Consider the following 22,108-nt stretch of genomic DNA (forward strand, 5'->3'; position numbering starts at 1 on the left):
AATTAACATTTCCTTGCATACATGATCAAAAGCATTTCAAGAAAAAAAAAGAAAAAAGATAAAGAACACTACTAACTGGCTGCTCTGAGGGGTTGTTACTGCCATAATAACCTGGGATGAGGTACAAAGATAGGGTTGGGGATGGGCAATCACCAAAAACAAGGGACAAGGACAGGGAGTTGGGCAGCATACATATGCCATCATCTCATCACCATCATCCTCACTACTGCATTTGGCACCCAGCATTCATTAGCAACCTCTGATGAGCAGCCATAGTTATCATCTGCAGTTGACACCCTGCTGCTGCCTCCATTGTCAGCCTTGGAGAAGCCAGCATGCTGCTTTGTTTTCTCTTCCCCCGATTGTCAGAACCAGACACAACCCTTCCAGAGGCTGCCATGTCAAACAGCCGCGAATGAGATTTTCCTGCTGTCACTGCTCGGTCCAGTCATCATCTCCACTGCAAGAACTTCCTTTTGGTCTCCTTTAATTGCTGCAGCACTGCTCTATTCATTCTACATCATCTGGCATCAAGTTTCTGTTGGGTATCTCACACGCCTTACTTATGCCTACGCTCATATGGGAGTGTGCGGGTGATCACTAGGACACTGGGGCACTTTTTACTCTCGGTAGGAGAGGTTTTTCCCCCAGATTATGTGTACTATTTTGTATGTGCTTGTGGTGCACACTTACGGGCACTTACTGTGTTCGGGTGTGAACAGCCCCTTATAACTCTAAGGTATAAGGGTTATCATTTGTACTTTCAGTTACACTCTATTCAGTACTATTGCATTGGGTGTCGTGCTCAACTCTGTCTCTCACTCTCACACTGTCTACTGCACTTCAGCTGCACCTCGATCCTCTCCCATCTGACATTTGGTATCAGAGCTCAGCTCAGAGCAGTCTTCAGTCTGCAGTCTGCAGCCCCCGCCAGTTCTGCCCCAGCCGCCTGTTCCTGCCCAGTCCTGCCTGCGCCTGTCAGTCCGTCAGCGCGCAGCACCAGACGACTCCTCTGCCCAGCGTGCAGCTCCAACAATCAGCGCGCAGCACCGCCCTGCCCAGCGCGCCACCTGTACCTGCGTGCTGCCACCTCTGCCCAGCGTGTCCTCTGCCCTGTGTCTGCCCAGCGTGCCCCTTCGCCTGTCAGTCTGCCTGCGCAGCCTCCCTGCGCTGAGCTAACCTGTGCCGTCAGCTCCAGCTGCCAGCGCGCCACCTGTCTCCACCAGCCAGTCCTGGGTGCCGCCTCCTCTGCCCAGCGCGCGCCCAGTCCTGCCTGCACGTGTCACTGGACCTGCACGCCTGTACCTGTGCGTCAGTCCGACTGTACCCAGCAGTCATTACCTCGGGAATCGTGCCCGTCGTCAACACGCAGAGGTAACATTCTGCACTTTTCTTTTACACAGGAGTTCGTGCAACAGGTTCAGGTTCAGCATTGGGAAACGTGCTGAACAGCAGGTTCAGTTTTCAGCATTGGGAAACGTGCTGTGTCTGTCTGTGACACATTGAATGCACATTTTGGGGCTTTTGTAACAGACATTTGTGACAGAAATTTTGGGCAGAAAATTTTGGGGCTTTTGATGTTTTAGTGCTGCTGAGCACTAATTGCACCTTGGGAAGCGTGCATCAGTGACAGTTTTTTTTGACAGAGTATCCTTTGCACATTAATTGCAGACTTGTGTTTGCTGCAATTTCTGGAAATTTGCAGATTTCCAGCCCGTACTGCATTGACATTGCTCTATTACCTTTTGGGAAATAATGGCAAATCAGGGAGGAGATGTATTCACCTATGTGTCCAAGGAAGACCGATTGGATGGGAACAATTATTCCCTTTGGTCTTTCATGATGAAGAATGTATTAGTGGCCAAAAATTTGTGGGATTATGTCAGTGGAGAGGAAGCACGACCGGGAGTTGTGGCTCCCGCTACTCCTCCTCCAGGAGGACGTGCAAGAGGGCAACCTCAGCCCCCTCCACCTCACCCCGCTCAGCCACTTCCCCCAAGAACTGCAGCTCAGAAAACTTGGGATACACGGGATGCACAGGCTATGTCGCTGATTGCATTGGCAGTTCAGCGTTCTATCATTCCTCATATTCGTTCAGCAGCTTCTTCACAAGAAGCTTGGTTGATATTGGAGCAGATGTTTGCAGGAAAGAATGAGACTCGCATCTCTTTCTTGAAGAAAGAGCTAGAGACTCTAAAGATGAATGAGGGTGATTCTATGCAGGATCATCTCAACAAAATTCAGGACTTGCGGGAGCAACTCATGAATGTGGATGAGTACTACTCAGATGCGCAGCTGATTTCTACAACATTGAATTCACTGCCTCCCTCTTACTTGGCTTTTCATACTGCCTTGAACCTCACTATGAGGATTTCGAAAGAGCCCATCACTTTCATTCAGCTTGTCAGTTTGCTTCTAGAGGAGGAACAAACTAGACGGAACAGTGGTGTGGATGGTATAGCCTCTGAGCAGGCTTTTATGTCAAGGCAGAAGGGTAAAAACAGCCAAGGGAAAAATGCTTCGCAGAGTTCTGGTAGTAGTAACACTTCACAGACAAGTCAGAAACAGGGGGGCACGCAAGCCAAGAAAGGAAAATGCCATTACTGCAAGAAGCCTGGCCACTACATCACTGAGTGCAGGAAGCGCATCGCCAAAGAGAAGAAGAAGGAGTCAGGGATGTCTGTTTCTGCAGCTCCTTCCACTGCTAGTGAGTCCGCGTCCTTTGTTGCAGACAGGGACTATTGTTTTTACACTTGCAGTTATGATGTCTCTTGGGCTGATAGAGCATTTAGCTCTACAGAAGATGCTGACACTTGGTTCTTTGACAGTGGTGCTTCACGGCATATCACATCTCGTAGAGATTTGTTTGCTTCTCTTGGTGCACCTCCCGTTGGGAAGTCTGTTCAGTGTGCTAATAATGCATCATACCCTGTTCGTGGTATTGGGGAGATTCAGCTTACAGCCATTGATGGCTCTATTCTCCGCCTACAGGATGCTTTGTATGTGCCTGGCATTAAGAAGAATCTGCTTTCCATTTCTTCTATGGCACGTTGTGGTTTGCAGGTCACCTTTGATGATGACCGTTGCATGGTCCGTGACAAGGAACACATGACATTGGTCTTGACAGGTTCTTTGTGTCATGGGTTATATGAGTTGGATGCTCTTTCGGTAGATCAGTCTGCATATTTGACATCCACTCTTACTCCTGCTATGTTAGAGGCAGAGTTATGGCATGCTCGTTTGGGGCATGTAAACTATGGCAGCTTGATGCTATTACAGCGTACTCAGATGTTGGATGGATTACCTCTCTTGGAGAGACCTCCTGAGCATTTATGCGAGGGTTGCATTTTGGGGAAAATGCATCGTTTCTCTTTTCCCCGTGATGTTGCTTTTAGAGCAACAGCCAGATTGCAGCTTGTGCATTCGGATGTTTGTGGGCCCATGCAGACACAGTCATTGGGTGGTTGTTACTATTTTGTAACATTTATTGATGACTTTACACGTTTGTGCTGGGTCTACTGCTTGAAAAAGAAGTCAGAAGTGTATGATGCATTTTTGGCTTTCAGTGCACTTGTGGAAACTCAGTCTGGTTGCAAGATTAAGACTCTCCGTTCGGACCGAGGGGGGGAATACATGTCCTCTATGCTGAATTCTTATTTGCAGCAGAAGGGCATTATCCATCAGTACACTACTGCATATACTCCACAGCAGAATGGGGTAGCAGAGAGGAAAAATCGGTCACTCATGGAGATGGCCAGATGTATGCTGAAGGCAAAGAGTTTGCCTCATAGTTTTTGGATGGAAGCCGTCATGTGCGCTTGCCACATTTTGAACAGATGCCCTACCAAGGCCTTGAAAACCGTCACACCTTTTGAGGCTTGGCACAGCCGCAAACCTTCTGTTGGCCACTTCCGTACTTTTGGGTGTCTTGCATATGCCCATATTCCACAGGTACTTCGAAAGAAGTTGGACAACAAGGCTGTAAAATGCATCTTTATGGGATATAGCAGCGAAAGCAAAGGCTACAGACTCTATGATCCCGTGACCAAGAAGGTTTTTGTCAGCAGGGATGTTGTATTTGATGAAAAATCAGAATTATCCTTGGCTGGTTTTGATACATATCAGGCTGCCCGTGATGTCTTTGAAGGGCTGCTGCCCATCACATTTGGTGATTCAGCTGGTACTTCAGCAAATGAACCTAATGTTCAGCCAGCTGCTCCTATGGAACATGCAGTAAATCAGCACATTGCTGAAACTGAAATTCAGCAGGAACTTGTACACAGTCAGGAAGCAAGACAGGTGCCTAGATGGTACACGCAGACTATGAGAGATAGTCATTTGGAAACACCCTTGGCTGGTCGTACTCGAAGGCAAACTCGACTGCATGATTCAGCACATTCCATGGAGTTTGTTATGGCAGCATGTACTCATGATAATGAGGAGCCTGAATGTTTTGAGGATGCACGACATAGTGTGCATTGGATGGCAGCCATGCAAGCTGAATTGGATTCTATTCATAAGAATCATACTTGGGATTTGGTGTCTTTGCCAGTTGGCAAGCGTGCCATTGGTACGAAATGGGTCTACAAATTGAAAAGGAATGCAGATGGATCCATAGATAAGTACAAGGCACGGCTGGTAGCTAAAGGCTACGCACAGAAAAAGGGCATTGACTATGAGGAGACCTTTGCTCCTACCTCCCGTATGACGACCATTCGGTCTATGATTGCCTTGGCTGCACATTTTGGTTGGAAAGTGCATCAGCTGGATATAAAGACTGCATTCTTACATGGGGAACTTCAGGAAGAAGTGTATGTACAGCAGCCCATTGGTTTTGCAGTTGAAGGCTCAGAAAATTTAGTATGCAAGCTGAAAAAAGCTCTATATGGTTTGAAACAAGCTCCACGAGCTTGGTACGCAAAGATAGATGCCTTCTTGCTTAGTCAGGGGTTTATAAACAGCCCATCTGAGTCTACCCTTTATGTACATAAAGAAGGGGGATCCATGCTGATTTTGTGTCTATATGTAGACGACCTTTTGCTCACTGGAACACGTGCTGATCAGATTTCAGCATTCAAAAATAATTTACAGCAAACTTTTGACATGTCTGACTTGGGTATTTTGCACTATTACTTGGGCATCCAATTTGTACATGATGCTAGAGGCATTGGATTATGTCAGTCAAGGTACATTGGGCAACTTCTTGAGAAGTTTGGCTTACAGGATTGCAAGCCAGTTTGTACACCCATGGAACCTGGGCTCAAACTGTCATTACATGATGACAGTGATTTGTTTGATATCCATACTTATGCTCCAGCAGTGGGATGTCTCATCTATCTATGCCACACTCGGCCAGACATACAGTTTGCCGTTTCAGTTTTGAGCAGGTACATGCATCAGCCTCGTATGTCGCATTGGCAAGCTGTGAAGCGTGTGTTTCGTTACTTGCAGGGTACTAGAGCTCTTGGATTGCTTTATGCCAAGGGGGGACCACTGCAGTTACATGCTTACAGTGACTCTGATTGGGCTGGTGATTTTGATACTCGTCACTCCACTAGTGGCAATTGTTTCTTTCTTGGCTCGTCATGCATTTCTTGGCTTAGCAAGAAACAATCCACTGTTGCCACGTCGTCATGTGAAGCTGAGTACAAGGCAGCCTTCACTACTGCAGTTGAGTGCGTATGGCTTAGACGCTTACTTGCTGATTTGGATGTATCTGTTACGGAGCCTACTCCTTTATATACTGACAGTCAGAGTGCCATTGCAGTGGCACGGAACCCTGTGTTTCATGCTCGCACGAAACACATAGAGATTCACTACCACTTTGTCAGAGAGAGGCTACATGCAGGTGATATCAGCCTTGTCTACTGTCCTACCACCAGCAATGTGGCAGACATCTTCACCAAAGCTCTTCCACGAGACAAATTTGAAGCATTTCGCGATGCTTTGAATTTGACGCCCTTTGGTGGCGGATGATCCTTGTACACTTGATCACTCTTCACTCCAGGGGGGTTTGTTGGGTATCTCACACGCCTTACTTATGCCTACGCTCATATGGGAGTGTGCGGGTGATCATTAGGACACTGGGGCACTTTTTACTCTCGGTAGGAGAGGTTTTTCCCCCAGATTATGTGTACTATTTTGTATGTGCTTGTGGTGCACACTTACGGGCACTTACTGTGTTCGGGTGTGAACAGCCCCTTATAACTCTAAGGTATAAGGGTTATCATTTGTACTTTCAGTTACACTCTATTCAGTACTATTGCATTGGGTGTCGTGCTCAACTCTGTCTCTCACTCTCACACTGTCTACTGCACTTCAGCTGCACCTCGATCCTCTCCCATCTGACAGTTTCAGTGTCAATTAGGATGAGCATCTCTTGGACAAGTGTATACATTGTTCCTCTTTTACCTTCTCAAAGTCCCACCCTCATCTAGATTGCATTTAGGTTTTGCTTTATCTCCTTCTAGTAGTTTAGCTTTATATCCTTACATCTCTCAGTTCTTTTCTTTTACTTAAGTTCACTTAGAGCCTTCTCTACATTTTAGGTCACCTCTCCCTTCTGTAGAAATTACACAGTGCAGCGGACAGAATCTGAGAAAGTAGAGAACACATAGCAAATATGAGAAGAACGAAAATTGCTTTAATTTCAAATGAACCGATACAAAGATTGTTCTATCCACTTATGCACTTCCATTGTGTGAAGCTTAGATGATGATCCAAACAGATGATAGGCAAAGAGCTTAAGGGTAGCTGGAAGAAGTCTGACCGGGTGAAAGATAGATTGATGATGGCTTTGGAAGGATCTTCTTTTTATAGCCCAAGATAGTAGTCTAGTCGGCCTATCCGACCATATTATGAAGCTTCCCTAGTCGGCCAAGGAATATTCCATTTACCGTCGAAACAGGGGTGCTACCCTCGAACTCCCATGAGTAGGGCTGCTAGTCCCCCCTTGCGACCCCCCAGCCAAGGGTTACTTTTGCGGCCCCCGAATCCCAAAATAGTCATCCTAGATAACTCCGACACCTCACAACTTGATGCATTACGACTCATGTTGCTACCAACATAACTACTCTATCTAACCCGATGGCTAGATCCACAAAAGATCACATTTTTGCCATCCAATCACATAGACCTCATCTGACAGACAATTCAGGACACTTCTCCCCATAACAGGGGCCTTACAACTTAAAGTACCATGGGGCATTGAGCATATCTAACACCCCCCCTCAATGTCCACCCACAAGTGAACTACATCCTCGGCCCAATGTCGAGTCTCTAAAGATGAACTCGAAGTAATCCTTCATAAGAGCTTTGGTGATTGCAACAAAACAAGCTGCGTTGTAGTATGCTTTGGTAGAAAACAATGCCATAGTTGATTGCTTCTTATTGATCCAAGAGAAGATTCCTGAACCTAAAGAGAAACAATATCCAAAAACTCATTTCCTAGAACCATCGTCACCTGCCCAATCTGAGTCACAGTTCCCCATAAGAGAACTTCTAGAACTATATGTGATACCATACTCAAGAGTTCCCTTCAAGTATCTGAGCATCCGCATCCCATCTTTCCAATGCCTTTCTCGTGGTTTGTTTGTGAGAACCTGCTCAAAACACCACCAACAAAACTAATATTTGGCCTAGTGTTACACAAGTAGATGAGGCTGCTAAACAACCTCCTATACCTCCCAATGTCTGCTAGTGTTGATGTATCCTCAATGAATAACTTCAGATTGACGTCCATAGGTGTAGCTATCTCCTTACACTCAGTCGTGCCAAATGCTTTTAAGATCTCCCATGCATACTTCTTTTGAGAGATGAAGATTTTGCCACGCACTTGCCAAACTTCAATCCCCATACAACAGTGCAACAAGCCCAAGTTTCTCATTTCAAACTTAGAGCTCAAAACCTTTCCAATGTGATGGATCATATCTTCATAGTCACATGTAATAAAAAGATCATCCACATATAGACCAATCACTACAGACTTTTCACCATCCTTGTTACCGTACAAGTTAGCATCTAAGGCACATCTTTTGAAATTCAAGCCTTAAAAAAAAATTATCTATTAGTTGGTACCATGCTCTAGGGGCTTGTTTTAGCCCATGCAATGCCTTCTTCAACTGACAAACTTTGTTCTCAGAATGAGGAACCTCAACCCTGATGGCTGAGCCATGTACACCACCTCCGTGAGGCCTCCATTTAAGAACGTTGATTTAACATCCATTTGGTAAACTGGCCATTTCTTATGAGCGGCCACTACAAGTAATGTGCGAAAAGTAATCATTCTAGCAATTGGAGCAAATGATTCTTGAAAATCAAATCCTTCAACCTATGAAAATCCCTATGTAACTAATCTAGCTTTGTACTTATCTAAGTTGCCATCAACCTTGTACTTTACCTTCCGAACCCACTTGGTGCCAATAATCTTCCTCTTTTCTGACCAATCCACTAGCTCCGAAGCATTATTTTTCATTATGCTATCATACTCAGCTTGCATAATTGCTCGATCGGCAAGTGCTTCTTCCAAGTTTGCTAGCTCCTTTACTTCTCTCATAATCTCAGCCATCAAGGGCATATTGAATATGTGAGTAAAAGCCTTTCTTTGCTCCTCTATTCTTAGAGACCTTCAACTATGGTAGGCATAGAATTACTTTGATCATAGAGCTGCTTCACCCATTGCGGCAATGGCTTTTCTGGTGGTGTGATTGCAGGTTGGTGAACTTTTTCCTCATCATCTGAAGATGATGTTTCCTCCTCCTTCAGGATAGAGACAACTCTTGGGATGGGTTCATAGTGGACTACTTCACTAGATGATAAAGTGAAGTACGTCTTGAGCTAAGAAATGCATTCCATGCTAATTAGCTACTTAAACAGCCCCAAAAGAAGCTTAATTTAATGAAAACCCTAAAACAAGAAGCGGTTTAAGAGAGTTCAGTGAAACCCTAATTTAGGAGGGTCCATCCTTATCTATAAATAGATAAACTCAACCTCATCCCTTCCATGCATGTTTCTCACTCGTGTGCAGATCTTAGCCATCAGTCTCCTACCATGTAGCAGTCCATCACCTCATTCTACTGTGGCATTCTACTGCGGCGTTTTACTGTAGTATTCTACTGCTGCATTTTACTAATGCATTTTACTGCGATGTTCTATTGCAGCGTTTTGCTGCTTCACCCACATCCTTAAGCATCATCCTCTGCAGTCTCCTCACACTGTGGTGATTAGCATTTGGTGTTCCTCTCACTCCGTCACTCCGACTGGTGGTCACAGCACTTGGGATCCATCTCCGATGGGCGTCACTCTCCAACACACTACTCTGCCCTTGGGCACACTGAAACTTACACATTCATTTACAGCATTGATTCACTTCACAGTTGTGTTCTTTCTATCCCTTTTTCTATTTGTGTTTAGTTTTGAGTTTTGTGTTTAGGGTTTGAGATTTGCTTTCTGTGTCTATGTTTGTCTCCTTTTGCTTTTGTCTTGATCATACACTCTGTGTTTCCTCAGTGCAAACCCTAGCAATGCCTCCACACTCTTCTTCACATGGTATCACAACAGGTGCTCTTATCAAGAGTATCCTGTGGATATTGTGGAGTACTAGTCTTTGCACAAGGCACACAATATGACTCATAACTAAATAATAATGTCACAGAAACCTTCTTCTTGTAACCCCATGATGTCATATCAGGCTTCTCCATCATTGGAGGCCCTGAGGAGGCATTATGAACTCGGCGAGAAAGAAAACACTCCATATTCACCCTCATCATTACCCTCTATGTTTACACCTATGCCAAATATTCCAGATTTCATCAACCTCACAGAGGAGTTTGAGGAGTACCTACGCAACAAGTATGGGCTAAAAGACATCCCTTCTTCCAGTTTTGCTACTCCTTCCGGACTAGTTGGTAAGGCTAGCCACCTTTCTGGTCACGGAGGCAATATGACATTTGGAACGACTCAGTATCCATCTTCATCATCTTTGCCAGGCCCTAGGTTCGTACAACCCTCTTGAGTCATTCGAATCAAAACCCTCTCTTGTTTTGCCTTTCAGTGTGTAGGATCCGGATAGTCAAATGTATGTAAATCTTAATAGAGTGGTCTCAAGAAGCAAACATTCATCACATCAGGTGTACCCACATCTTCTGTTTCATTTGAGCAAGTAAATTACTCTTCTTCTCTCCCTCCCATCCCACCCTCTTCTCCAACAATCATATCACACTCATTTCACAACCTTGGCTTACATTCCACGTCCGCCTCTACCACATTAGGAGTTGGACCTTCTGTCTCAACTCCTAGCACATTCTCATTTTCTATTCCATATTCACATCACGGTGCCTCATTAAGGGGCATTCCACCTCTTAACACTGTCACCTACCCTTTTCCACAAGTCATTCCACACTATGGGACTTCATTACAAGAAACGCCACCCTCTAACATAGTTTCCTCTACCCTTCCTTATGTAGACATCTCTTTTTCCTACTGGGACAGTTATGATAGACATCCCCCTCATCACTACCCCCAACTACATGCACACCATGACCTCTCAGTTGCAGGGATTTCCATCCTTTGCTTATGGTGCCTCGTCACACTTTCCATGGGTCACTCCTATGCAGGGATTTCCATCCTCTACTCCACATGTCCCTATCCCTCCACCATGGGGTCCTCATGCGGCGACAATGCCCATGCCTAGTCGTCCCATGCACACATTTGGATCCACTGTGCATACTTCTCGAATGCCTGGTGGGCACAATGGGACCCATTCCCAAGTGTACTCGTTTCCACCACAATATCCACACTATCCAGCTTATCCGAGCACACTCACTCTTATTGCCTCGACCAAGAATGCCTTCACAGATAAGACTCATTTCAATGGGTCGATTTTTACCACTTAGTCAAACTATATGCCGCAATGCCTGAGTCTCAAGGTCTTTGGAACCTCGTTGTTGGTCCTAAGCCTATGCCTGACCCTCATTTAGCCCACCCTAATCACATCCGTCAGTGGAGAGCTCACAATGCCACAGCCAATGTCGAGTTAATGCAGGGTTTGCTTCTTGAGTTTCACTCTCAATTACAGCACCTCCCTCTTGCATCGGAATGTTAGAGTCATCTCGTCGACCGCTATGCCACTAGAGATCGTACTCGGCATTAAAAAATCAACTTTGAGTTTCAAGAGTTTTCCATTAAAAGGAAGGGGATGATCTTAAAGTCAAGTTGACCGAATATCGGCAGTTACTAGCCAAGTTTTCCACTACTGGCTCTCAAAAGTCCTAGGTCACGTTCTTCTTGAACAAGTTTCCCAACAAATACTTCCATTTTATCCAACACATTATCTCATCGCTTAGATTGCCAACCTTCTACGAGTTTGAATGTTAGTTCTTGCGTTACGCAAGGCTGCATGATAAAGTTCACAAGAAATCCTCCACTCACATCTATTCAAAGGAGCGAGGGATGGTTGCCTCTTCTTCGGGATGGAAAACCAACAATAGCAATAACTTGCAAGATGTGAAGGCAAGCCAAAACAAGGCTTCCATGAGTGAACTACCTCATATGAGAATCAGTGGGGGTTAGGCAAGGATTCTTGCCCTAAACAAGTTCCCACAAGCCTTGGGAATCCAAGACATGTCACATCAAATTTGACCAAGTGGTAAAGTTAGACCCATTAAAACGACTCATCCATAAAAGCATGCTTGGCCAACTTTATAATGTTTCACCTTATTGTAAGCTGAGAAACATACCAGGATACCATCAAGAATAAGCTGAACAATTATGTGCTCCAGCTGCTCCTTTTTCAAGTTCTTGAAAAGCAATTGACCTGCAGCAAATCAGTCCAGTTCCAGCACATGAACCTAGGCAGGTCTAACTGGGTGATCAACAGGAACATATTTGATATTTTAATAGTACCTGCCTTGTTGGAGTGACTTTTACATAAGTCTGAAAGCTGTAACATCGTAATCTTTTTGTCAGAATTTTCCAGATCCCTCACAGTTTCTACAATTGCAATTGCATGTCCTGCATCACAAGGAATCTTTTTTTACAATGTCTTCACATTCTAGTGGGTCAAGAGTGCAAAATCATTACCAATGAACTCACTATCACCTGTAATGTCCATGTCAGAAATGTCACCACCAACTGCACAGTTGTCACACATGCCTGATTCACATAAGCTACACATTAAAATCAGCTCAACAGCCTATGCAGTGCACCTTGCACTAGAGTTCCTTTGAACATTTTAGTTCTGCAACAAACTTAAATTCTTTAAGCTATACAATCTGTACTTACACTAGTCAGGATTTATTACCATTGCATTCTTGAAGCCCTTCTCCAAAATGGTTGAAGAAAGATGAACGCCGGCAGGCATGCTTTGACTAAAGCAACATGGCAGAAGTGATAGGATAAAGTGTTAAAACCTCAATTACTGCGAAAGCTCTCATAGTTGACCCTAACAATCTGCAAAGTACTTGCTTTTTTTTTTTTCTGGGGGTGGGGGTGGGGGTGGGGTGACAAATATGAAATGTGTAGTTGATTTTGGGGGGGACAAATATGAAATGTGTGGTTGATTTTGGTGTACACCTTGCAGAAATGCACCATGCTGTAAAGATTTTGCAATCCTGTATGTTCATAGAAAACCATGGAGCTCTGTCCCAGCACAAACAAACAAGTGATTTATTTCAGCAGTTACGAAAAGATGCTAGATCAAATCAAGGGGAAATTGAGCAGCCCTACCTGACGAGGGAGGTCCGCAGGCCTATAAAACAGTAGGCAATGTGATGGGAGACCATCACGACCAGCACGTCCACTCTCCTAAATGTCACTAACAGACATTAGTAAATCAGCAACACCACTACTGATTCTCAAAGAGAGTTAGATTTATCCAACAAGTGGTACCTGATAATATGTCTCCAGTGACTTGCTCATAGTGTGATGAATTACAAAACGAACTGCAATGGAAAAGCACTACCCCCATTACACACAATGTGCAAAGTTTTAATGTTTGTCTTCAGGGAAGGAGAACCAGAATTTATGAAAATCTCCGAGGAAAAGGGGTTCAACATTGTCAGGCTAACGCAAAATTGATAAACTGAATAATGCCAAACACTTGATTGAATTAAAGGCATATGACGCAAGAGGATGTATTCAACTATTCTGTCTATGTCAGCCAATTGCTTTCTTAAAGAACCTACTTCTGTACTTGGAACTTCATCTACCAAATGCGAAACCAAATCACACTACCTGCTGCTTTCTTGGCTACTTTCATATCTTACTAGATGATGTCCTATAGAATTTCGTGGCTAAATGCATTAAACAAGAACTTATTTGTAGGTACCATCTGGCTTGTTGATGCCCATGCCAAAAGCCACCTGCCACAGTAGATACAGAAAAGTTATTTGTCTTTACCACGTGAGGAACTTTCAGAAAGAACAGGGGAAGGAAAAGGTAATGTGAAAGAAACCTTACTGTGCCAACAATGACCTGCAACTTGTTCCTGCTCCACCTGATTGAAAGAAAGAAACAATGCTATAACTGTGATTGACATTTAACCAGACATCTGGACTTGTGCAGACCACTAGAATCATAAATCTACATACTGAAACATAACCCTCCATCTGGAGAAGACATATATAATTACTATTATCAAAAGAAAGTCATTAGAAAAATATGAACATGCAGTATGTTCAATGGAAGTTGTCAGAGAAAGGCAGCTATAATTACTATGATCAAAAGAAAGTCATTAGAAAAATATGAATATGCAGTATGTATCAATTCAGAGAAAGGCATCCATTATAAAAATCTGCATGAATGTGCATATATGTGAGGTTGCCAGAAGAGTCTAACATACTGTATTAAAGAATTAAAAACTAGAATCAAAATTTCTGAGATTGGTACAAGCATCACCCACCTATGATGAACACTACTGCGGGCAGCTGTTTCCATATCAGCATGATAATAAGCTGCTGATATTCCTCGTTTACAGAGCTCTTCTGCAACCTATAACAGGAGTAAACTTTCTTAGGCATATTGACATATGAAATATACTAATAACTGAACTTCATATAAATCAGTATGTCATTCAGCATGATTATCCAGCAATACTACTTTACCTGTTCACACTCTTTACGTGAAAAACAATAAATAATCCCTGATCCTTTCTTTCCATATGACTCCTTAATGAATTCAGCAATCTCCAAAATAACCATTTGAAAGTTTGATGACTTCTCACGGACCTACAAGCCAGAAATTGTCCCCTAAGTTATGCAGCATTTACATTTATATACATAATTGACCAGAATTGACTTCATGAAGACTATCATTTGTTTTAGGTGAAGGTGGCCATTATGCTTCTGTTTCTGCTGGAAGTTGGACACAAATGAGACCATAGAACCACATGTATCAACACATTTTCTGCTTCTGAAAGACTGCCCATAGTGTTTACTGCTACATGGACTTGCCTCGTAGAATAAGTTAGGCCTGTTCACTGTGCTCACAAATTTCACACACTTTTTTATGAGAAGCATTTCCCTTAAATCTGCCTGCACCCTCGCAGTAGCCGTAGCCTTCCTAGCCAAAAAAGAAAAAAGATTCATGCATTCATAAGAGAAATTTTTGTATGACCATTCTTAAGAGAAATTTTGTATGAAAGCAACGATCTTATTTCATTTTTACCCCATGAAAAAAAAAGGCCAGAATAATATGACTAGATGAACGTTCACCAATGGCAGAACCACCTCACGTATATAAAGATGTACAGAGCAGATAATGATGTATAGGAACAGATAATTTAACTTTACTTGCTACAAACAGTAACATTACCCAGAAGTGCGAGCAATGTTCAAATTTTTTTTCTACCCAGGCTATTGTATACCTCCTCTGACAAGGTAATTGAAATCAGCACCCCATTCTTATACCGAAGCGACATGCCAAAGCAAGTATCTTGAGACATATACCTTGAGTTCACTTCCTCTAGCCCCAAGTTTTCCATGAGGGCAGCCAATTCTAAAGTCACATGGAGTTTTACAGCCTTAAACAGAAAGTGCACACAGGTTTCATTGCAGGAGCCGAGGACAAAGCAACAGCTTACCCAGGCACTAATCTATGGAGGGCCCGTTGTCCATAAGGATGGGGGACGCTGGCAAGGCCCTTGGCTATGCTGAAGCCTGATCGTCACGAACATATACAGTGAATCATTAGTACCACTGAAGATTGTTACTGCTGAATTCACTGCTGCCACATGGTGGTTGATGCCCTTTTCAGGTCATTTACTACCTACACAAACTACGAGGCATGGCCACAGACAAACCCTACATTAGCACTACGGCCCTCAAGAAAAGCTAATAAGTTGCATGCATAGAGCACGGTTTACATATCATGACCAATAGGCAATATTCCCTAGAGTGCATTGTGTGAACGATGACTCCTGCATAGAGAACCTCCCCCAGGATACACGTCCCTTGTCCAAGGAGTGGCTTGGCTCTCATCTCAAATAATGATTGAAGAGAAGGCATTGCCTCCCCTTCTATTCAGCTATATTCGGTGGTAGCTGATGAAGCCCGAATGAAATAGATCTCCATGCTCTAGTAATGCAAGCTACAAATCTGACCTCAAAGCTCCTCCCTATGTCCCTAGTCCTGATCTCCTCAGAGATCCAGTGAATATTGGGCTGCTATGGTCCTCCATGTGTAGGTGTGATAAACCAAACCCTCCCTATCAAGAGTTTCTCCCAAGGCTCCTCGCTGGGGAAAAGACCCCTAACCATGAGCTTAGCTAATAAGGCTTTGCTCTAGCCATCTAGGTCTATGACCCCTAAGGCTCCTCTAGATGTGTGTTGCATGATGACATCCCAATCCACCTTCGCTCTAGCTGAGCTCCCATCTCCTCCTAACCAGATAAAGTTTCTAATAAGACAATTCACCAGCCAATGCATGACTTCAAGAAAGCCCAACAGGAACTGATGCACCACATGCTCGCAAGGAGAACCTGGCTAACCAGCACCACTGTCCCTGCTAGTGAGAGCCTTGTTGCTCCAATAAAGGAAATTCTGCCTAATGCTCAAAGAGGTACTCTCAATCGCCACATGGCATTCAAGATATCTCACTGCAGTCCTACTGGGAACCCAAGTGAGATCCTCGTGCCGGCACCATTCAGGCTGCCAAGATATCTCACTGCAGTCCTACTGGGAACCCAAGTGAGATCCTCGTGCGGGCACCATTCAGGCTGCCAAGATATCTCACTGCAGTCCTACTGGGAACCCAAGTGAGATCCTCGTGCGGGCACCATACACAAAATCCATAAAACTTGCACCAATTACAAGGCACCTCCTACTCTACAAAATATCTCCATGGCCGCTAAAAAGTCCCTAAAGTCAGCATGACCTTGTTGATCCCAAAGTAAACAAGAAAATCAATAATCTAAAGCACGTATTTCCAATAATCTTCTTTCTCGCCCTAGAGCTTTTTGCAGCTATGTTTCCAAATTTCAGTTTTCAGCCTTCATGATGATCTTGTCCAAGTTTGTGGAGAAGTGAAAGGTCCTTTGGATTTGAAATGCCTAGTGATTACAAGCTTGTGCAAAAACTGGACCTCCAAATGTATCCTACTAACAACACCCATGAGGTGGGCCTAGCTGCTCCTCAGCAGTTTTGGAATGGTAAGGTGGAGCTGTCAGCAATCAAGCTTGAAGGCTCCAGGAAACACTTTGAAACATTATGCACCTTGAGCATGTAGACTCAATGTTAGCCATTGAATGTTAAAATGACCCAATCTATGCATTGATTGGGGTAGGCGCATGTATTTTCTCCCGTCAACAAGACCCTTACACTTCTCAGGTTTCTGAGAAATCTTAGCTCCACAGCAAGCACTAGACCAACAAATTGATTTATTTCCTGGTGCTCAACTTGGAGAATGTGTGTTGATTATAAAAGGCTCACTAGGGTGACAATAAAAGATTTTATCCCCTCCCAACATCTAATGATTTGATTTACTATTAGCTAGATTGAAGTATTTTTCAACACCAAAGGAAAAAGAAATATAATGTCCCTAGATCCCTACTCATCTAGCCTAACTCCCAATGCATGAGCCCCCAATGTCGAGCCTAACCACAAGGCTCTATCTGCAATAATCAACCCATGATCTTGCACAAAGGACAATAGTCTCAGGCCAATTGAAACCAACCTTCCTTCCATGAATGGGTGATAATTCCATGATTACAACTTAGTTACAACAATAACATTTATTACAAAACTAAGAAATGCAAATTAATTCACAATCTTGGACGATGGACATCCTATTGGCCCCAAAACTAGTGCCCCTTTCAGTATTTCTTTAACTTAATTGAAGAAGAAGTTGATGTACAATGAGATTTTACCAATCCCTTTCAATATTCCAATCCCCTTGCTGTCCAAAATAACCAATAAGTCTTCAATCTGATTTGCCCCTTGATTCGGGCAATCAATTGGCCTTCATCTGCTTTGATAGAGATGGAAAATACCCCAAATTCATTGATTTATGGTCCCTCCACTTGAATTTGACTGAAAACAGCTTCACCCCTATCAAATCCAAGTCTTGGAGCTTCCAATTTCTGACATGCTTTCCGAGGCTACTACTAAACCCTAATTTATGCTGCAAACTACAGTTTATAGTAAAGAAATCTGAAATTTCTCAGCCTCTGGTGATCTCAATGCTGTAATCTTCAGAGCAAGGTTGTAGAAAGACTGGGAGATGAGAGAGAATACTAGGGAGAGAGAAAATTCACATTTTCTTCGCGAAGAACTAAAGAAAATCAGTCATTTATTGTTGCTTCCCTGTCTCATCAGCCTGTAGATGCTGTTGCGTGCCGTAGATTGGTCTTCTCCTACCTCTAGCTGCCTCAGAAGGTCCTCCAATGGCTACAAATCAGACCACCAATATCTCCCCTCTCTCTCTTGCAAGCTGAATGCACTAAAATGCGTCTCTCCAACCTCTAAATACATTTTTTAATCTTGCATGGGCATTTTTGCTAAGTGGCGCCCTTCCCATATGGTTTTTTCAGTATTATCCATAATTAAATATTAATTTTCAATCTTTAAATATTGAAAATTAATCTAATAATTATTTCGATGCCTGGAAAAATAATCTGATTGGCCAATAATTAAATAGGCTAGGCAACTTCCATTCCCAAGTGTCTCTACGTCATCTTTGACCATCAGATTCACATTATGTACCATTGAACGCCACTTCTCTAGTATCACCAACTAACACGTTGGCCAAATGAATGACCTAGACCAACAACAACTGGTATCAGATACCAAGTACCTCTACAGCATAACTTATGGCAACTTTTACCTTTGACATCTCGTGGTTTTCTCGAGTCCCAGGCTCTAAATTTACTCTAACCCCAATTACTCCTCACATGTGCAACATTTACTTAACCATGTGATTAAAAATTAATCCACATGTTATATGAGATTTCAAAAATACATGTCCTCATGATAACTTTTCTTCTTGTGCCTGATTATATTACTAAAAAAAAAGTGATTACAACAGAGTGCTCATGCTCAACAGACTAACTGGAGCTGATGCAAAGTCACTAATATATCATGTATACAAGCCTCTCAAGGCGGTCTAGGGGAGATGGGGGCAAGAAGCCATGAGGGGGGGGGGGAGTATATCGCCAAATGGGATTGCCTGCTTGCATCACAAAGAACGGGCCCTGGCCGCCCCAGATACGCATGAAGTGACCACGGAGCTCCTGACGAGCCCTGGACTCGCCCTGCACCTGATCCCATCAGCCGCGGAGGGAATGGATGATGGAGGTCCATAGCTCTGTTAAGGTCGCAAGTGCTAAAAGTCTCTCTCCGCCGAAAGCCACGTGGCATCGCGCCTTCCAGATATGCTATCCAGTAAGACTCCCTATGATCTCCCATATCTCCGAGCGGTCTGCTGTGGGCTCTAATACCTGGCGGATGGGTAAAGCCTCCAGACCGACCACTGCACATGAACCTGCCTCGATCATGAATATCATGTCCTGCATCCCGGCCTCATCTCCTCTAACTCCTCGCTAGTCTATGGCTCCTCTCTGCACCAAAGGGGATACAAGATATGTGCGACAGCATGGATTGGTTCCAATCCCATTGTGCATTCCACACTGCACGAATCTCATCAACCCTTCAAAGTAAAGAATCATGGATCATAGATAAAATAAGTTAAAAACTTGGAAGTTAAAATAATGATCAATCATCAAGGAGTCGTTAACACCAAATAATTACATGTGTAAAAGTTAAGCAAAAACTTACTTGTCTTGGGGCAAAAAGCTATTGCAAAGCAAGGCCTTGCCAATTTTATCCATATACTCATATAGAAGGCCCAAAGTACTCCCTTCCATATCAGTGATGCGCAATACAGTGTAAATAGAAGTGAGACTTTTCATCAATGCCTCTGCCTCAACCCACCAACTCTCATTTAAAATATTTCGCCTAAAAGCAAGAGCCTTTGGAGACTCTCTCACTCCATGTAAGCCATTCCTGCCATGCAATGGTCCATATCAAATTTGGACAGACCCATATCAATCTCTCCAATACAATAAACATATAAGCAAATCTAGTAGTAGAGGGCTTCAATAGCTCAAGTGTGCTATTGGCGCAAAGCATGCTTATGACGGATGGCCTCTTCTTCACGTCATCCACCCAAGATATTTATCAAACATCTTCAATAAACAAGTCAAGGTAATGGGATGCACATGGAGTCTATATTATGCTAAGAAACTCCTCCTCAAGCATACGTCTAATAGACACACAATTGCTTCCATTATCTGTCACCACCTACACCATATTTTGAACTCCCACGTCCATGATGAACCGTCACATGTGCTTTCAAATGAAAGTCATTGTGATGGTAAGACCTGAGGCAAAGACATCAATGGCCTTAATGAACATGGTGTTGAGCTAAAAATGCATTAGCTTTACTTAAACAACCCCCAAAACTTGCTTAATTAATGAAGAAACCTTGTTTATTTAAAAGAAACACGATCTTAGAGAGTTTCTGTGTCCCATAAGCATAAATCCACTTGGGAGGGCCTAAACTTTTTATAAATACGTATATTGCTCTCCATTCAGCTAATAATCTTGTTTTTGTAGATTTCAGATGTTTCAGCTTGCTGTTGACACCCCGTTTGCGAAGGACATCCAGCCGAAGCTGTCCATTGCTGTCTACATCAGTTGGCGCCTGATTTCCAGCCCTCCCATCTTTCAAATGTTGCGATAAACTTACCCTTTTCAATAATCCCTTCCCATGCAGCTTAACTCAGGTCTAATGCATCTTACGCGTGAATCAAAGCAAGCATTTATCATTTTGGAAATACATTACTTACAATCGATACCACAATTGGATGGACAATGATGTCCTCGCCCGAGGCTTCATTGCTCGTTATGGGGTTTCCATCCACGCATGTCATTTTCCACTTGGGAGCCATCCTCAATCTTTGCGAGTTTGGAGCTGATTTTAGTCAGGCGACTGCTATTCTTGCACAGATCTACTGCCGTGCTACCTGCCACGTCATCTGCAGCCTGCGTTTGGCAGTTTTCTCTCTCCTTTAGCTGTCGCCAGACTGTCCAACCTACATTTGATAGCTTTCTCTCTCCTGCAGACATCCTGCTATTCTTACACAGACCTGCTGTCGTACTGCTTGCCACGTCATCTACAGCCTGCGTTTGGCAGTTTTCTCTCTCCTCCAATTGTCACCAGGCTGTCCAACCTACATTTGGCAGCTTTCTCTCTCCTACAGACTGTCCTACCTACGTTTTCAGTATCTCTCTCTCCTGTAGAGTGTCCTACCTATGTTTTTAGTCTTTCTGCGATTCAGGATACGTTCAGAGTACGACATACTCTCCAGCTCATTACCCCTGCCCTGATCCTTGAGATACACGAGTTCGAGATTCAGTATTCATTCACTACATGGTGTGTTTGCTACATGAGCATTGTATATTCAGCAGTTATATCACTTCAGTTATTTTCTATGTTCATTGTCTCTGAGTTACCCTAACCCTAACTGAGTTCTTTTATCAGTCTGTGCTTTGTCGTACGATTGTTATTCGTGTTTCTGTGTCAGAGTATTTCTTTACACATGGTGCCTTTACATAAAGACACTAAAACATTGTACTCCAAGTGAGCCTCTATCGATGCTTTCTCCTTTCGAAGCTCCCATGTGCATAATGCATCCGTGGATGGGCCTTTCCACTCACACCGTATATGGCTCACTACCCTCATTGTCTTCTTCCATTGATGTGTAGTGGCCACATTGAAAGGGATAGCACAACGAATAAATAAGCATGTGGTAATTGTAAACGATCATTAAATGATGTCTAAATAGTTGCACGAACTTTGACAATGAAACATATTTTATGCAATTTGCATGCTTTGATAGCTACATTTCTAGGTTGAGATAAGCGATAAAAGAAGGATTAAATCAATGATGTACTCATTGGCATCTGGTCATGAAAGAATGGTGCATCCATGCATAGAGTTCTTTTATTAAAGTTCGAAATTGGGAAGGGATGCATATTCATTAAAATACTAAAAGCTTGAATTCGATGCATAAAACGTAGGGTTTATAAGAATAGCTCTGAATGTCAATCAATGTTGCATAAGGCAAGGAAAAGAAAGATCACTATAGATCCTATAATTGCATAAAGGCAAAAGGCCTATGGTCTTGAAATTTCATATTTGCATGGAATGATATAACTCATACATCTTGCAATTACTTACATCATTCTCTAGTTGCCTCCACAATTGCCTACCTCTGAAGTCCTGCATGGACACTTGCACCATGCAAGGAGCCCTTTTGCCCACCACCACTAGAAGATGGCGACAGGGTCCTTTTTGCACTTGAAACCAATACGGATATGGATGCACTTCTTTTTTATGGGCCACTAGCATCTCCAATTTAGCTAGCGCCACTAGGCCCACTAGCCTCTCCTTGCCCCACTTGTGCTTCATTAGCCCAATGTGGTATTGGATGAGAGGATTCATCCTCTTCTAGCTCAATATCCATACGCTTTCGATGCCAAAGATGGAAACTTACCGTTACTTCTGTCGGCACATTTGCGCAAGGCTCGATGTCTTTGTTGGGAACAAGTGTCAAG

At 43.4% G+C, this 22,108-nt stretch overlaps 1 protein-coding gene across 4 annotated transcripts in view; it reads right to left on the reverse strand.

Moving 5' to 3' along the window:
• The window catches only part of LOC148026178 (ATP-dependent DNA helicase Q-like 2), a 133,729-nt gene that overhangs the window by 38,654 nt on the left and 72,967 nt on the right, over positions 1 to 22,108 (reverse strand). For 3 of the 4 annotated variants that reach the window (XR_015693196.1, XM_087693463.1, XM_087693461.1), the window contains 12 exons: positions 14,448 to 14,552; positions 14,100 to 14,222; positions 13,898 to 13,986; positions 13,456 to 13,492; positions 13,325 to 13,358; positions 12,886 to 12,938; positions 12,724 to 12,801; positions 12,571 to 12,636; positions 12,299 to 12,365; positions 12,097 to 12,150; positions 11,902 to 12,009; positions 11,736 to 11,812 (listed from right to left, as the gene is read on the reverse strand). Coding sequence is in view for 3 of the 4 variants with exons in the window: in XM_087693463.1 (XP_087549589.1) it covers positions 11,736 to 11,812; positions 11,902 to 12,009; positions 12,097 to 12,150; positions 12,299 to 12,365; positions 12,571 to 12,636; positions 12,724 to 12,801; positions 12,886 to 12,938; positions 13,325 to 13,358; positions 13,456 to 13,492; positions 13,898 to 13,986; positions 14,100 to 14,222; positions 14,448 to 14,552 (891 nt within the window). In the remaining variant the exon portion in view is untranslated. The remainder of the gene's footprint in view (positions 1 to 11,735; positions 11,813 to 11,901; positions 12,010 to 12,096; positions 12,151 to 12,298; positions 12,366 to 12,570; positions 12,637 to 12,723; positions 12,802 to 12,885; positions 12,939 to 13,324; positions 13,359 to 13,455; positions 13,493 to 13,897; positions 13,987 to 14,099; positions 14,223 to 14,447; positions 14,553 to 22,108) is intronic. The other variant, XM_087693462.1, reaches the window with a different exon arrangement.

Source organism: Lygodium microphyllum, chromosome 14, assembly GCF_053477565.2.
Source record: "Lygodium microphyllum isolate KBCC chromosome 14, Lygodium_microphyllum_v1.1.10, whole genome shotgun sequence".
NCBI lineage: Eukaryota > Viridiplantae > Streptophyta > Polypodiopsida > Schizaeales > Lygodiaceae > Lygodium > Lygodium microphyllum.